The 17891-nt window shown below is 43.9% G+C and overlaps 1 protein-coding gene across 2 annotated transcripts; it reads left to right on the top strand.

Moving 5' to 3' along the window:
- The first annotated feature begins 1289 nt into the window (after positions 1-1289).
- LOC310998478 (phosphatidylinositol 3,4,5-trisphosphate 3-phosphatase and dual-specificity protein phosphatase PTEN) lies at positions 1290-12094 on the top strand. Of its 2 annotated transcripts, XM_083988547.1 has the most exons (10): positions 1290-2176; positions 6123-6207; positions 6339-6383; positions 6486-6529; positions 6722-6960; positions 7295-7436; positions 9172-9240; positions 9853-10019; positions 10687-10980; positions 11094-12094. In XM_083988547.1, the coding sequence occupies exons 1-10, from the start codon at positions 2098-2100 to the stop codon at positions 11277-11279; spliced, it is 1350 nt and encodes a 449-aa protein (XP_083844673.1). In that variant the 5' UTR covers positions 1290-2097; the 3' UTR covers positions 11280-12094. The 2 variants fall into 2 exon arrangements, with proteins under 2 accessions (XP_083844673.1, XP_083844674.1); XM_083988548.1 differs by lacking the exon at positions 9172-9240.
- Positions 12095-17891: the final 5797 nt, after the last annotated feature.

Here is a 17891-nt window from a genome sequence, read left to right as displayed (position 1 = left end):
AGAAATGACCAGGGCGGCCACAGGTGTAAATCTCTTGTGTCCTACAGGCCTAATATTCTTGAATATAGGTTAACCTGATTTTAACACCCAAAAAGGTGCTGTATCATAGAAGCACACAAGGCACACCTCTGCTTGCATGGATGCTGACTTGAAAAGCTTCTTATTTACATATGAAAATATCAATTGGCTATCACAGGTTTTTATCTGAAACCGTTTACATGGCTGCAGGTTGCATTGATGTAGGTTAATTTGGGCTTCCTCAACTCCAAATATAGGCTGATGTTCTCACACAGTGCATTAGGAGATTATAAACTCAGTTATTTTGCATTATGGGGTGATGATCATGCATGTGAAGCCATTCTCATTATATGACTAGATAGGTGTAGTGACTTAGTGACTTTTGATGTGGTGGAAATGGGTCTAATTACTATTTTTGTTGATTAATTTCCCAGTCTGTTTCTCAATTAATCACTCATTCATTTATAACATGTCACAACATAATGAAAATCCTACATTTAAAGTGACACCTTCACATTGCTGGCTTTCTTTTCTTTTTTTTAGTACAAAAGAATGATGAAATATAATAATTTAATCTGAGCAGCTGGAACCGGTGCATTTTTGGCACCACCTAAAATACCAGTTAACTTTCCATGGGTCAGCTAACTGACTGGTTGACAGTTCCAGTTTCAGTTGTAATTTATATGGACGTATTTCTCATTGTATTATGTAAAATGTGATGTTTTTCTAATTGCTAGTCTACCACAGTGAAAACAATAACACTGCCAATGCAATTAACAACGTTGGTATAATTTAGTATTGACTATAGGTTTTTGCCTGTACGTTAAATAATGTTAATTTATCGATGTAATCATCACAGTATATGTATTACGGAGTGGCACGTCAAAAGGATATATTTGCGACAGCCTGAAATGACAGTTTAAACCGCGAAAAGTGACATTATGTTGGAAACTTCCCTAATTACAGCCACACGTGATCACTTTGACAGAAGGGAGCGTAGCGTAGCGAGCGGACTCACTTTATCCTTCCGCCAAAAAAAAAAGCCACGAAATAACTCGACTGTCGCGGCGCTTTAAGAGCTCGGTCAATTACATCTGTGAAAAGTTGTCAGTACGATATCTACCCCTGATTGATAACACGCTGTTATTCCATGCGACATTTTGCTGTTTTTTTAAATTCGGTTGTGTGGGACTACATGCTGAGGGCGGAGGGATATTTGTTCTAAAAAATCCCAGCCTGCTCTACCTTCTTTTTTTCCCTCGGTGGAGGCCATGATGGGAGCCTGAGAGAGTTTTAGCTGGAGCGAGAGGACCGAGAAAAAAGAAGATGATTCCCCGGGACCGAGGCGCTGTCAAACCAATCTCTGCCGACGATTCCTGAGCTTTGTATATATTCTGTATATACATCCACGGTGGAGCCTGTCACTTTTTTTCAGATGTGTTCTTGGCAATCAAACGATGACAATGTTGAATCGCTAGCAGGATTTTGGATCGAAGACACAGCAGTAGCTATTGTTGCTAGCTGGCTGTGCTAACTGGCTGGCTGCTTAGCTTAGCCTAGCCTAGCCTAGCCTAGCTTAGCGAGCTAGCTCCGTCTGGATTCAGATTTCGGGAACCGGTGGTGAGTGTCCTCTTCGTCCATCTCGCTGTCAATCGCAGGGCGGCTGCTACGACCCGAGCCATCGGCTTGCTCGGGCCCCGTGTCCGGCACCTAAACCTAGAGAGTTTTGTTTTTACCCGAGGACAACGAACTGCATGTATTTAATTCGGGGGTGTTTGCAAGACGAATTGCAGGATTGGGAAAGAAGTCGGGCCTGCACTGCACGGAGGAGCAGAGCAAAGGCCCGTCTTTATGATCCAGAGGAAGCCTGTCTAATAATCCGACCCACAGCCACCGCTAGCTCTGCGGGCTAGCGACGTCTCTGCGTGCGAGGACCTGCAAGCAAAAAAAAAAAAAAAAAAAAAATCACAGAGCAAGACCCCACTGACTGCGACAAACACGACCCACACGGCCAATACTATAAAAAAGAAAAAACTGTTTTCATCATTTATCCCAAATAGACTCCTGTCACCTGCTACAATGGCTGCGATTATAAAAGAAATGGTCAGCCGGAACAAAAGGAGATATCAAGAGGATGGGTTCGACTTGGACTTAACATGTATCCTTGCCCTGTGTTTTTCCTTTTTCTTTTCTTTTTATTTCTATTTCCACAGCAAACCCCCGGACACTGATTAATATACCGTGTAATAGTTGCAGTGATGAGCAGAAGTGGGAAGCGGAGATGTGAGGCAGTTAGCAGCTACTTAGCTCGCTGGCTAGTTGGTCAGACAGCGCAGCTTTTTGCTGTCACCCAGCATGTTTGAAAGATGGTGGATCTGTCAAACCAGCAAGCAAAAAATGTCACAGTCATATTATAGCAGCAAATAGCTCCTTTCAATCGGACACCAGTGTGTGGTTAAATAACGAATAAGACGAGGCTTTGAAGCCAGTGGATGGACCTACTTTGAGCTTGTGTAATTGTTGGTGGCTTTCAGTCATTTTTCTGCTTTAAACCAGTTGGTGGTTGAAGGTACGGTAGGTAGATCCTGTCTAGTATTGATCTTGAGATGTTTTTCTTTCATGTATTATTTTTTGAATGTAGATCTCGCCCCATAGAGAATATGTCACCTTTATTTAATGGTAGATAATATGGTTTATGATGACAAAGTTAACTCCATCTTGGCTCACCTCTCCTGTGTCCTTTTTGTTGGTGAGTATCCATTGATGCAATTCTATCAAATCATTTTTTGTACAAGTGGGGGTAAAAAATCAAATTGATGTTTTCCCCTTCCATTTATGGAGATATGATCATTGCCAGAATGAAAGAAAGTCTTGCTATTTCAGGCCCTTCTGCAGGACTCATTTCTCATTTATTACCACTGATAATAGTTGACCTGGTTCCCTGGTGCTGTATTGCTGGTATGGTAGTCGGTACTTTTTTACTTATTTGGCTGGGGGATGTACTGATTAGCAGCTGATGTGGTTGACCGTGGCCAACTAAATACAAACTGATGTGTGACAGGGGTCATGGTTGTGGAGGATGTGTGCTTAGATATCTGAACGCCTTTCCAACCTGCGAGTCTTGAGTTGGATGTTTCTGGTTTTAGAGTTGAGACGAGTTGTGGATTAATTGGCTGTTTAGTTCACATAAGATAAATCTGCAGCGGTTTGTTGTTTAGGTTGTTTTCGTTGCTTCTTATCACAAAAGTAGCTGGTGATCTTGGTCCCCATTCAGTGGTCCAAACATCTGTAAGGGTTTGGACGGTTTGTTGGGACAAAACATGACATTTGAACATCTCAAGGTGTTTTTGCACTATCGCAGATAATTAAACAACTAATCAAGAAAAAGTACATGGGAGATTAATCCATATTGAAAATGATAAGTTGCGTCCCTATCTGGTTCTGCACATTATGTAAAAAAAAAAAAAAAATTGCACTGGACTGAATTAGCTCTGCTATTGTGGCATCGATGATAACACTGCTGAGTAGTGTGTTTTTTGTTTTGTTTTCTTTCTATTTCTTTTCTCAAAGAATGAAGATGTAAAGCTGAGCGAGTTGCCTTGATTCAACACTGCCACTAGAGATTGAATAGATTTCAGGCCAAAGTGTCAACTGTGATGTATGTGTGACTGCAGACGCTGAAATGAGACGTGTGCATCACAACATTTGATCAGATGCTTTTCATCTGGCGTTGCAATGTGGTGAGACCCGTGTGATGTCTTGTCAGTTGCAGGACTGCGGTGTGCAGGTGTGAAGGGGCGCGACACTCGAAAGTGGCATCTCTCTTTGGCTGGAAGTCTCCTCTAGTTCAGATGTGGGCCCTTTCGAACCATCCCTTTTATCATTTTTGGCACGGTGTCTAAAAACAATATGGGCTCTCTGCCGTTATGTAATGCAGTATCACAGTTCTGGGAATTGCCCTTAAAATAGAGTTGCCAGTGATCTTGTATCAGCGTTGCTGTCTGAGTGCTCTCTCCCTCTCTTACCCTCTCAACCCACCACCTCTCCTTTGCTCTTTTTCTTTTACTACTCCCACTCTAATTCTCCCTCCCTCTGCTTGCCCCCTTTCCTCTGCTCTCCTCCTTTCCTGTCCTCCCCACCCCCTCCTCGCTCGCTCGCTCGGCGCTCGCTGGTTCCCACTCTCCCTTTCCCCCCCCTCTCTCTCGTTCTCAGTTGTGGATTTGGCGTATGCATAGAGCTGAGGCAGGGCTGGCTTTAAAGAAAAGGCGTGCCTGAAACGGCAGATCCCCCCCCCTACCCCCCACCCCCCCCACCCCACCCCTCCTCTCCTCCTACTTGGAGCTTCCGTCGGGGGTCCCGCATGTGCGTTTCCTCCCAGCTGCAGAGACCAAGCCCCCCATGCCCTGGGCTGAGGCTCTCCTGGGAGCTCTGGAGCTTTTTCAAAACACTTATAATAGTCTGACTGGGATCACTTTGCCAGTAGGTCCAAGGGTTAGAGTAGCCCATTAAAAAGCATAGAAAAACCTGTATTTGGCTCCTAATTAGGTCTTTGAGGCATTAATGGAGGGGATTATGGCACAGTATGTACATATAGGCTACTGTGCTGTGAGCTACAGGGACTAGTAGCTTGGCAGCATGTAAACAATACGATAGATTTGTTACAGGAGCTTGTTGATTTCATGCATCCAGCCCTGTGTTGAGCAAACAACCATGTAAAGGCACTTTATTGAATTTCTCCCATCTGCAGATGTTTGAAATTGCATTTATCTTTGCGCATAAGTCCGTCGCTGTACGGTTAACCTTGACCACTTGTTCTCGAGTCCAACCTTTTTTTCTCCCCTGCGCTTTATGTGGTTTTACATGAGCAGGTACCTGTGTGTGTGTGTGTCTGTGTGTGTGTGTGTGCACAGTAGCAGGTATGAAGGCTGTGCAGAGCTGGCGTCACTTTCTCAGCAGAGTTGTCAGACGCGCGTGTCAAATTTTTCTGACCAGTTAAAAAGTGATTTGACTCTGGGAAAAAATAAGGTTTGCTGAAAATGAAACAGACACGTCTAATTTGAAATATTCAGCTTTTTCTATTTTTGACACCATAGCACAGGAAGTGTAGAAAAGGTTGCCCTTTAGTCAGTGGTTAAAGTGTGAAATCCCGCAGCTTATGGCGACAAGCAGACTTCAGTTACAGGTAGGCGTTGCAGGCAAGCCTCAAAGACATGCATGCCAACTCAATTATTCCTTTTCGCTGCAACATGACACTGATTTGTGCCTTTTAAGATCCAATGTGTGTCGACGTATAATTGGCCGCGACGTTTTCCATCTCTATCCCGCTCCGAATTTGTGGAGCCACGTTCGATGCGAGGCAACAAGAAAAGGCGGCCGAGGCGCAGCACGCGCCGCGAGGAGGTAACTAGACTCGCAGTGGAATCCGGTGCGTGCGGTTCCACTTGTGTCTTGTCCATCGGCGAACAGTTATAGAAGCACGACGACTACCTCCCGCTGCACCTGCAACCTGCAAGTCATGACACAAAGGATTCTTGTTTGATGGAATTTTTTTTTTTTTCCCTTCCCTTTCACCCGTGCGTTCATGTTGCCTTGCATTCAAACTCCTAGATATTCAAATTGGACCAGCTGAGCGCGAAAGAGAGATAAGTCGAACATTTGCGATCATCCCAGTATAACTTTGGGCGCTAAAAATACATGCAGGTCAGGGAGCAGAGACTCTCCTCGTGCACCCACATGTGGGCCTGGCTCGAGCAGGAGCGCTGTTACTCCCGTCCTCTCTGCCTGCTTCTCACTGTCAAGGCCATCTGTCACAACACACACACACATACACACTGACCAGCAAACCTCCTATCTATCCATAACTACAACGCCCTCATATTGACATTGGCTCACATTCCCCCGTGCTCTACTGCTCATCTCTGCATTCTTGCAATAGTGCTGTAAAAGCCAAAGACTGAAATTCTTTGATTTAAAAGAGGTTAATGGCTGTTAGGATTTTAGCATTAAATATGTGGTGCTGGGGCCTCGGTAATGGCGCTTTCTGTTCTCTAAAGGCTTCATTTCCACAGGCATGCACTTTGTTCATTTCCTTGACCCTGAACCAGATATCTACCCCAACATCATTGCAATGGGCTTTCCTGCAGAGAGACTCGAAGGCGTGTACAGAAACAATATAGACGACGTAGTACGGTGAGTTACGGAGAAGAGACCCGTGTTCACCACAGAATACTTGTGCTTATTCAGTTTTCACCGGCTGCTACATTCATCTATTGATCTAATATATATTTTCTGTCTGTTTTGGTTTCTCCTCCTTGACACAGGTTTTTGGATTCGAAACATAAAAATCATTACAAAATCTACAACCTGTAAGTGTTCCACATGTTGCTCGCACCAGAGCTGCCGTTTTGTTTACTCACTAACTTCCTCTGTTTGATGGCTAACCGTGTTGTGTGTTCTTCCCATTTCAGCTGCGCAGAAAGACACTACGATGCTGCCAAATTTAACTGCAGAGGTAGGTTCGCTTTATATGATCTGTAGATGATTTCTTTTTCTTTTTTTTAAGTCTGGTCATGAAAGTCTCACAAAATGTCCACTGTGTCTCCTTTCTCCACCCCCCCCCCTCCGTCTGCCGCTGTGTCTCTGTCCGCTGTCCTCCCCTCTCTCGTTACAACTCTGCGTGGGCCTGCATCCCGTCACGCATCAGTTGCACAGTACCCCTTCGAAGACCACAACCCTCCTCAGCTGGAGCTAATTAAGCCGTTTTGTGAAGACCTGGACCAGTGGCTCAGTGAGGATGACAATCACGTGGCGGCCATCCACTGTAAGGCCGGGAAAGGCCGCACTGGAGTCATGATCTGCGCCTATCTCCTCCATCGCCGCAAATTCCTGGAGGCCCAAGAAGCGCTCGACTTTTACGGTGAAGTCAGGACAAGGGACAAGAAGGTGAGATGATCATCTGAGACCGAATTCCCGCAACACAGCAGGTCTTTGTCTACGGGTCAAACTTTCATTTTGCTTTAGGTTGCTGATTTATTTTCCAGATTGAATGTGTTGTCTGTTTTACATGACTACAAACATAATTATCAGATGTTAAACAGAAAATACTCACTTTAAAGAATCTGGTGAGAATATTTTAGAATTTTAACTGGAAACGTGATTTTATTATCCAAACGGGAGTCCTTTAATTTTCAGTTGCAGCTTTTGGTTGGAGTTGAGCATGCACAGAAAACGAGAAGCTCATTTCAGGATTTCTAAACACTTGACTGTCGTTTTTCAGGGAGTAACGATCCCGAGCCAGCGCCGCTACGTCTACTACTACAGCTACCTACTGAAGAACCAGCTCGAGTACAAGCCAGTGGCGCTCCTCTTCCACAAAATGGTGTTCGAGACTCTCCCCATGTTCAGCGGGGGCACCTGCAGTGAGTAACACTTATGGTTCAACTCTAACTCCAAACTAGGGCGTAGGCATGCATGCCGGAACAAGAGCCTTGGATGCGTTGTGCACTGAAGGGCTCTCACCCACGCGCCGGTTTAGCACCACAGAACAGAGCGGGTCACCTGTGGTACAGCTGAGTCGTCCTCTGCTGCGGCCTTTTAAAACCAAATCAAGTATGGCTGAGTTCGCTGCTCTATTTTTAGACCTTTTGACTAAAAAGAGCAGCTTCATATTGATCAAGTCCTCTTGTTGCTGCTTACAACACGGACAGCTCATTCTCTGCCAAAACCAAGTCCCCTGTGTTTGCCATAATGCAATATTCAAATGTTATTAGGGTCATAGGATGTGGTGTTTTTTTTTCTTTTTTCTGTGGCATCTGCCACGAGAGTAAAGCACATGAAACCAAATAATTTGTAGATTTTTTATCTTATAAATCCCTAAAGTTGTGCAAGTGCATATTTCAGCTTTTTTTAAATGATTTTTTTAGCTTCCTCAGGAGTCAATAATATGTCATGACTTCATTGACACTTTTCTGTGTCACAGTATTCAGGGGAATTACTTAATAATTAATTAATGTGTAGTGGCCAAGCCTCTGCACAATGGAAGTAAACGTTTACCAGAGGAGAAGTGTGTAATATTGTGTACACACACAACAAGGAAGTAACTAAAAGAGAGGATTTAAATGTTTTGATCTGCGGTTTTTCTTTTATCATCGAATTTGACATACAATAGCGGAGCACTTGAGGGTTAATAAGTTACTGTAGGATTTGTGCATATCAGTGCATGTTTGCTCGCAGCTCGAGTGGTATGACGTTGTTGTAAAAGTGTGTGTGCGCAAACAGTGGCACTTGTCGTCCCCTGTGTTCAGTGGCAGAGTGACACAGACACAAAGCAGTCCCGCTCAGAAAAAAACAAAACTTTAACTACATCACTGCAGACTTGAGCCTCTCCACATCCTCTAAAATACCACTGACGCGTCTTGTGAGAGCTCGGGGTAAAATGTCAAAGCAGACGATGACACCTTCCCACCTAGTTTTAGTGTTGGTTTGTTTTTTTCTCATAGTGCTCTGTTATGGCCATAAGAGGCAAAGATGTCAAACAACCCTCTTTTTCTGCTCAATTGTGTCTGAGTCACACAATGTTGTGCTTTTTTTTTTTTTTTTTTTTTTATCTGAATTTGTCCATTTTTAACGGTCAGAAAAAAAGAGAAAAAAACACCTCCTCTTCCTTCGTTTCTTTGGCTTTTTCACTCTAACACCTGACTGTGCTGCACAGCTCTCACTGTATTGATCCTTCTCTTTCCTCCTAACTCTCCTTTCTTTTTTTTTCTTTTTTTTTTTTTAAAAAAAGGCCCTATTCTGAGTTTGATGTCTTAATACAACATAGACACGCATCAACCTTTTTACTAGCCTCAGGTTTTATCCCACTGCAGCAATAAAAAGAGGAAAAGCTAGTTTGATAAACCTGGTACAAATAACGCGATCACATTTCTGTATGTTGAATCCAGTCCTCCTTCCCTCCTCACAATGTATCGGATGTATAAACTGCACATCTCCTCTTTAAAACCACGTACTGTATGTTGTTTTTTGAAAAGCTATGTAGATGCAAATATCTGTAAATATTGGTGTAGAGCTCTTGTGTTTGTGTCTGCTGTGCTGTCAAGCCCCTGACAGGCCAGCTAGGCCCTGCTTGTGATAATCTCCTTCTTTCTCTCTAAGGGGACAGTACCGTTAAAAACAGGACCGAGCCGACCCCTCAGGGCTTCAAGAAAGGGAATTGGCATTGGGGTAAATGAGCCTTTCATCCATTATTATCATTTCACTCATTTGCTTTTATATGGCCCCAGAGATCCACCAGGCAGGAGCAGTCTGAGGTAGACATGTTGCCTAGCAGGATAGGAGTAGCCTACAGGCATATGAAGTCATCTCCTACACCACCCCCACCCTGACAGGAAGAAGGAAGGGTTAAAATTCTTCTATATGCAACGTGTTGCGCTGGTCCAAGACCAAACCGTGACTGTCTATCAGAATAGGGTCCTGTGTCTCTGGTTCTGGGTCTCTTTGGGTGTTGCATTTTGTGGTCTGTAACTCCCCCCTCCCCCTTCTCCTCTTCAATGTTAAGATAATGTTGTGTACAATGTTTGGAGGTGCTGTGTTTCTTTTGTCAAACCTCGTGTAATAACACTAGTATCCTGTCTCGCTCTCTCGATTCATTCCCTGCTCCTCTGTCACTCGCTCCTCCTCCTCTTCTTTTTCTTGTGTTTTCTTTCTCATCTCCTCAAAAATCTCATAATCTCACCCCTTCCCTCCCCTCCCCTCCCCACCCACCCACCGGCCGACCCTGTCCCTCCCCAACCCTCCCCTCCCCTGTGCAACGTCAACTTTTTTGTTTTGTTGCAGATCCCCAGTTTGTGGTGTACCAGTTAAAAGTGAAGATTCACACGTCGCACCCCGCTCACACGCGGCGTGAGGACAAGCACATGTTTTTCGAATTCCCTCAGCCGCTGCCAGTTTGTGGCGACATCAAAGTGGAGTTCTTCCATAAACAGAATAAGATGATGAAGAAGGTTAGTTGTGTTTTCGTTGCCTCCATTGTAGTTTAATAAGCCCGGCCCTTGTTGGTCATTAAGAGCTTATTTCTGATGTTTATCATTATGTCAAAGAACAATAAAGACGCATGTGACTAAGCACTTTCTCACTATTTGTATCCCGTGAAAAGACCAAAACCAAAAAAACGCATTATTTTTTATTGTTACCATAGTCTGCTCTCCAAAAATGATTAAAAACACATCAGCGAGCCACTCTGTCTGGTTGTGGGATTGAACGGCCTTGCTCACAGCCACCGCACTGAGCAACATGTTGGTCACCGTCCTTCTGCCGTAAATGTTCAGCAACTCAACACGTGTATTAATCGCTGGCTAAAAATAGTCAAATGCCCTATTTTGTGTAATGTTTGCTACAAACTACAGCAGTTTAAGGCTCAGAAGTGAATGAAGACGGTAAAGTCTCAAGAAGTTACTGAGACTATTTTGTTTCTATGAATGAAACTGTATAGTGAGCAGATACTAGTCTGAAGTGGAAAGATTGTGGGCAAGTCAGAGTGCTGCTGAGACGGACTATCAGTTGGTTTTGTTTTTATTGTGAGATTTGTTTACAGTGAGAATATGATCCTCATAAACAAATGATATCAAAACCCCAGTTGCTCATCCGCTCTCCTCATCTCTGTTCCCTCAGGACAAAATGTTTCACTTTTGGGTGAATACCTTCTTCATCCCTGGACCAGAGGAGAGCGGGGAGAAGATGGAGAACGGGGCCGTGAACAACGCGGAGAGCCAGCAGGGGGGACCCGGACCGGGCCAGGTGCAGCCGCAGTCGCAGCTACAGACGCAGACGCAGCCACAGCGCGCCGAGAGCAGGGACAGCTGCAGGGATAGCGACAGGGACTACCTCATCCTGACGCTCACTAAGAACGACTTGGACAAGGCCAACAAAGACAAAGCTAACCGCTACTTCTCGCCAAACTTCAAGGTAAGCAGGGACGGGGGATTTAAGCTCACGGGGCGGCAGTGATGGGGGTTTGTTTTTGTGATGATGCTCAGTGCACAGAACTGAAGTCGGTTGTCTTTGATTCCCATTTCCAGGTGAAGTTGTATTTTACGAAAGCCGTGGAGGAGCCTTCGAATTCTGAGGCAAGCACTTCGACATCCGTCACACCGGACGTTAGCGACAATGAGCCAGACCATTATCGATACTCTGACACCACTGACTCTGATCCGGAAAATGAACCTTTTGATGAAGAGCAGCACACGCAAATCACAAAAGTGTGAACTCTTTTTAAACAGGAAAAGAAGAAATTATACACCAGAAAAAAAGGAGAAAACTTGAATATAAACTCAAAAGAAGAACCTTTGTCCCTTCCCTCCCCCAGACGGCAATAGAATATCATCATGTCAAATGCCAATTTTAGGGAAAAAAAGATAAAATATCCTGACCAATATATTGTTTTTTTTATTTTTCTTTTTTTCTTTGGCACGGCCATGTACCATGTGCGAGGTATTGACACTGTTGCCCCATGGGAAAAGGTGCTGTAGCTATAAAATGTGTTTATATATATACATACGTATATGTATATACATATATACATGCATATATAAACAAACTTTTTTTGTGTCAAAGACAATGGAAAGAGTACCACAATCAGGAGACGGGAGTTGAAGTGTGGGAGAAGTTAGAATGATATACTAGGACTATGCTGCTCCTTCTCCTGTCTAAACCAAGGCCAGTGCTGCAGTCACTTTGTTTCACTCCCTCTCTTTTCCTCCCCCCCCCCTTCTCCTCTCATCTTTTACTCTCCCTTCCTCCCTCCCCTCCATCCTCTCCTCTTTCCTATCCTCCTTTACTGTGAATGCTTCTTGTGCTCTTTGCAGGCTGTCTCACGTGACTTTTGGCCTTTGTGCAGTGCAAACTGCATGCGGGCAGTGGGTTGGGGGTGGGTGGGGTTATGAAGAGGCTGTGATGATGTCTAAAGCATTGCCATTCCTGTTCCCACTGTGTATACGTTAAATTATGCAGAACAAGGCATCCCATGTAATTGTTAATGTTTTTTTTATCCTAAGATAATAAAAATATAATACACAAAACAGCAGGGAGACAAGTGTTTGCAATAATGTCAACACTACATTTAAAGGACAGTGGTGATTTGCATGTATTGGAATTGGCGTCCATCCCTAATAAATGTATGCAATGTTGTCTTTTCTTAAAGAAACCAGCTTTGAGATGTGTCTTCTGCGTGGGGTTCCCCAGTGCTTTGAGTCATGCTCAGAAAATTACATCAGAGGTTTATGTAATGTTCTCCCTTCGCTGTTCGCAGTTAATGAAAATCATGCAGAATGAAAATGAATTCTGTAATATGCAGTTGTCATCAAACGGCGAGGCCGGTTCAGTCTCTGGCTTGTCAGCCGAAGTCGTCATTTGAAGTGCCAGACCCCATAATCTAGACACAATGTGCGGCAAGTCGGGGAAAAGGAAAATGTGCACAAGTGCTGCACTTGATGAGAAAAATGCTGTAAAGCAGGTTGTCGTCGCAGCTGCTGGAGCTGTGTTAACAGTAACTTCCTGCTTTAAAGGTCAACGCTGCAAATAGCGGGTGGGACCTGAGGTAGGGAAGTGATGGAAGGATTATTATTAAAAGTTCAACTTGGGGCGAAGAGCCCACTTCAAACAAATAACAGTGAGTCAACCAGCGAGCCCAGTGTCAACATTAATGACCATGAGTGAGAAAAAGTGTCTAAATCTGCTGATTATCAAGCACACTTGGGACTTTGGAGAGGCACTGCAACAGTTTGCTTTCATTCCAACTTGACTGGTAATTGAAGTTCACACAACTGAGCTTTCACTTTAATAGTTTCTTCGGAGATCAGATGAAGAATTTTTGTTTTGATACTTCTGCCAAGTAACAGTACATTTCCATTTCCTGAATTGATTTCAAAGCAAACTGACCTCCGAACCCGATAAACATTAACATTTGTGAGTCAAAAGCGGCCTGACCTCATACCAAACTATCAGTATTGCATGCAGAGTGGCTGCTGCTGCTGCTGCTGCTGCTGGTTCATCAAGGCCTTCTTCACATGAAATGAGCAGAGGAAGGAAAGGCTACCAGCCCAGGAGGGAGGAGCACAAGGCCCCGGGTAGTCGAGCCTGCTCTGCTTGCAGGCTTGTGTGACTTCCCAAATGAAAGAGTAACAGGATTAACAACCATGTCACTGTGATAGGAGAGCAGAGAGTGACAAGACCCTGGCTAAAGCTTGGCCCAAAGTCTCCTGATAATAAAATAAAAGTATGAATTAAACATATATATTAAAAAAAAAAAAAGTTACACCCCCGGAGGCAGGCAGTCACATAATCCCCTTCTGCTCTATTAAGACTCGGTCCCCGGCTCTTTTGTGTTGATAGAGACATCAAAGCCAACCAGTGCAGCGTCAAATGAGACAGGCAGCAGTCGCAGGGGCCCGACTGTAATTGGCTGAGCCGAGAAGAGGGAGAGACTCTGGTTGATTAATAATGAATGTGCTGTGCTGGGTTGAGAAAGACCAGAGAGAGATGCCTCAGCTCTCCACAGGCAGGCGAGACTGAAGAGAACCGAGAGGGCCGACTTCAGTAGAGCTTGAGCCAGAGGAGTCCACAGCTTCGCTTTTGATTGCCTTCCTCATCACATACACAAACACAGACACAGCAAGAGAGGCCGCATCTGAAATATTAATCTGATCAATAAACAGCTTCATTTGTTTGTTTTGAGCGCTGGCCCTTCTGAAATACGTATGTTTGTTTGAATCTTCTGCTTCAACACCTTTCTCCAGACGATCTTTGGAGGAATGTTTGATTTGTGTATTTGAATCTGAATTTTCCTCCATTATGTGTGTCATACATTATACATCCAGCCAGATGAAGTATATCGATATTGTGCTCACAACTTCTTTGGTTGGTCCTCTTCTCTCAGTAAGCCTTATTTAGCTTTATTGGTCTGTGCCATTATGGACGAGCATTTAGTTCCAGGAAAAAACAATTACACATTAAATGAAATACAGATGTTTTTAAGTCAAAATAACGAGATAAGTAACAAATAATGCAGTAACGAGTAGAAATTCTCAGATAGAAGGTGAAAAATTTGGATTATTTGGGGAAAAAATATGACTTGGCCTGTCAAGCAGAGGTTGAAGCATCATTTTGGGGGGCTTTAACGCGTACGTATGGAGGACGCTGGGATCTTTCACAAATGAAAAGCTTTGTCAAGCTACAGCCAAACGTCCAGGTCAAACTGAGTTTAAATCAGCCTACTATGCACATGCTCAGACGCAAATGGAAATTGTACTAGTGCATGAAAAAAATACTAAAATCTGAGCTATTTTTAAGTTTCGCTATTGCTACAGAGAGCATGTTAGCATTAGCGACTGTTCATCATCAACGTAAACTCTGTCACTATTGCGTCGTTTCTTCCTCTGAAGCCACATCATCACAAGATGTAGCGCTACTTAGAGGGTATTTCATAACTACTTATAAAATTCAGACAACAATGGGAGTCAAAGCGACAATCACCACCACCCACTCTCGACAACAAACCGTGTTAGGTAGCAGTGGCGGGCAAGCAAATTACACTGCCATGTACTGTAGGCCATATCATCTAAAAAATCTGTATAAGTTGTCTTACCTATCACCAAAAGAATTGAAGGTGAGCTGTGGAGCAGCTCTGCAAGGAAAACTTTCACTTATTATCCAGTTTGGAAAGTTATTATTATTACACCTAGACTTTTAATTCTGTTTGGTTTTGCAGCTCTGTACAAGTCGCAACACGTCGCTGTAAAATAACTATAACTGAACTTGAAGTCATAAATATGAGATACTGAATCAGGTTTGTGAGATTTTTGGTCAAGTAATTCACTTGGACAGACACACGAAGTCGAAGACAGTGGTCATTCATACACCACGTATCAAACTACTGTGGAAAAGAAAAGAGAAAAAAAAGCTAACACCAAAATATAGAGATTTAAGCCTAGTATTATGACCAAATGAGGAGGTGGGGGAGTACGTCTGTATATGTGTGTGTGTGCATTGGGGTGGGGTGGGGGGGTGGGGGTCAGTCTGGCCTACAAAGAGAGGATAAGCCCAAGCTGGTAACCCCATTTCCCTTCCATCTGTTGGTAGCAGTTGTAGAGCATGGCTGCACTCACCAGGACCTGGCAACCCATCCCCCAAGCCCTCTTTCTCTGGCTGACTGCACAGCTGTGTTGCGTTTGGATTAGGCCAAGAATAAAACAGGAAGTAGAAATTAAACAAAAGCTTAAACACACACACACACACACACACACACACACAAACACTTGCACAGGCACTGTAACTTAGCAAAGACTCAGCAGCAGCAGCAGCAGCAGCAACAGCAGCAGCAGCACGAGTGACAGCCTGTGGAAAAAGTGCACACACCCACACGTGTAGACCATGGCACTCGCACAAATATACTACAGTATGAACAAAGTCATACTCTGCCTCCCACAGACTCACATAAGCCCGGGCAGGACCACAGGCATATCATTTCTCTGTGCCCACACTCGTGCTCACACATATGGTCTTTTTACATGCTAAGTGCCTCTGCCTCTCCTCTCCTCTTCATGGTGGTCTGCTGCGGCGGCTGATGAGGAAAACCAGCAAACACGCTCAATCAGTCTTGGAGCATGCCAGTGTAATGATGCTGATGTGGAAGTATTTTAGTCATGATATGTCATGCAAACATTTTATTAACAACACAAATGCCTATGAATCAGATAAAGACAATCTAAGTTAGCCTGATTACTTATGCATTCAGTTTGAGTGGTGGTTTAGAAGCACTGCAACATGAAAACCATCCGTGTCCAGAGTTGTAGAAACACTTCCCTGCAGATTTTTTAAATTAATCTTCTGCGCAAAAGCTGGAATCCTGACTAGCTTTTCTTTGAAAGAGATAAAGGCAAATATTATGGTTTTCATCAGCATCTTATTACACTTACATTGTCATTTCAATCAAAGTTTTTTTTCTTTTTTTTTTTGCTGTTCAGGTCAAATTTAAAGCATACCATATGGCCAAAAGCTGCACAAAACTCAGCAGTTGCCTGTTGTACATTGGATGTTCAATATTATCACTTTTTTTAGCTTTTAAAAGTGAGACATTCTCAAATGAAGTCATTTTTACTCAGCTTTGAACTTGGTCCTACTTTGAGCAAATCCTCTATGTGGTTTCTCCTTTGTGTGAATGCACCAAAATAGCCTGGCGATAGCACACAAGAACTATGGTGAATGAGGAAGTGGAATTAGGATGAGGAAGAGGGAGATGGTTGGAAACGTATAGCTGCTGCGCGTACGTACGTATGCACGGAGGAGCCTCGGAGTCGGTCGAGCTGGCAAGGTGTAGGCTATATGATGGAAATCCATTAAAGCGCTTCTCGTCAAGAGTTGGACCAACTGTTAATGAATATACGGTAAATGTTTTCAGATGTTATTTTTACTGTCAGGACTTGAGTCACCTAATGAGTCACATGAGCTCTGTTTCTGTTTCTGTGTGTGAGTTTTTGTTGACATGGATATGCCAGCATGCTTGTCTGTCTGTGTGTGTGTGTGTTTATGAATAAGAGAAGCACATGGAAACACTTACTGTATTGCTGTCACCACCACTGACCCCTCCCCTCTCGCAGCACACACACACACACACACACACACACACTTAATTCACTCTATGTGATCAATGAAGAGCACATATGTGTCCATTGTACTGAATAATAGTCAACATGCATAGCCAGAGGCAAGAAACATGGAGAGAAGCATGTCAGCTTTACCATACGGCTCTACATACATACAGCACACGTGCGCACACACACACACACACACACACACACACACACACACACACACACACACACACACACACACACACACACACACACACACACACACACACACACACACACACACACACACACACACACACACACACACACACACACACACTCTTCTACAACAGGAACTTGCATTGTGTTTAGCTTGGCTTTCTGTGACAGGAACCCAGAAGTGAAAAGTGCTTCTGCTGCAGGGCTTAATGTGTATCTGCATGAATTTGTGCACATATAAAGAGTGTTCGCTCGTACACCAGGCTCCATACATTTATCAGGCTTTACTTTAGCAGGCTCTGTTGTCTACCTGACTTTTACCCTGAAATCTTACAGCGGGCGTAATCCTTCACTCGAGCCTCCTCCTCCTCCTCCTCCTCCTCCTCCTCCTCCTCCTCCCTCTCTCCATCTAGTGTCATCAGGAGGGTAATATGAGGCATATGGCTGCTGATGACAGTCCCTAATCCTCACGCTGATAACTGATAGTTACCCGCGCACTCCTCATCCCCATCTCATCCTTATAGACCAAGAATGAGGGAGGGGACGCAAAACGCGAGCGTGTGGGCTGATACTCTTCTTTGCTCAGCCTCGACGTCCCCTCCACTCGCTGTCTCTCGCAGCTGAGAGTCATTATCTGAAATGACTGATGTGAGAACGGCTGATGGACAAGGCCGATATTAGTGTTTGTGCTGGAGAGTGAAAGTTAGAAACAGTACTGCAGACTTTCAGAGTTTCAGAGAAGAGAAACTGCTTCAGGGCTTTATAGTTCATGAGATGCACCAAAAAAAAAAAAAAGTATACAGCACAGAGTACATTTTAAGAGTTTGTGGAGAATGTAGGAATAAAGGATCTGAAATCCTGACACACTCCAGTTCTGGTATAGTTTTATAAAGGTTGTTATGAACCCAGTGACTCTCAGTTGATCAACTTCAGTCAGTGATGCAACTAAAGCCTGGTCTGCAACATTTAGCATTGCAGTTTTGCTCTTCTAGTGGTTTAAAATGAAAAGTTCAATTCCATATTAAAACTAAA

Source organism: Trachurus trachurus, assembly GCF_905171665.1.
Source record: "Trachurus trachurus genome assembly, chromosome: 15".
Taxonomy (NCBI): Eukaryota; Metazoa; Chordata; class Actinopteri; order Carangiformes; family Carangidae; genus Trachurus; species Trachurus trachurus.
The sequence above is the reverse complement of the archived record's forward strand: the minus strand, read 5'-3'. Positions and strand labels throughout refer to the sequence as shown.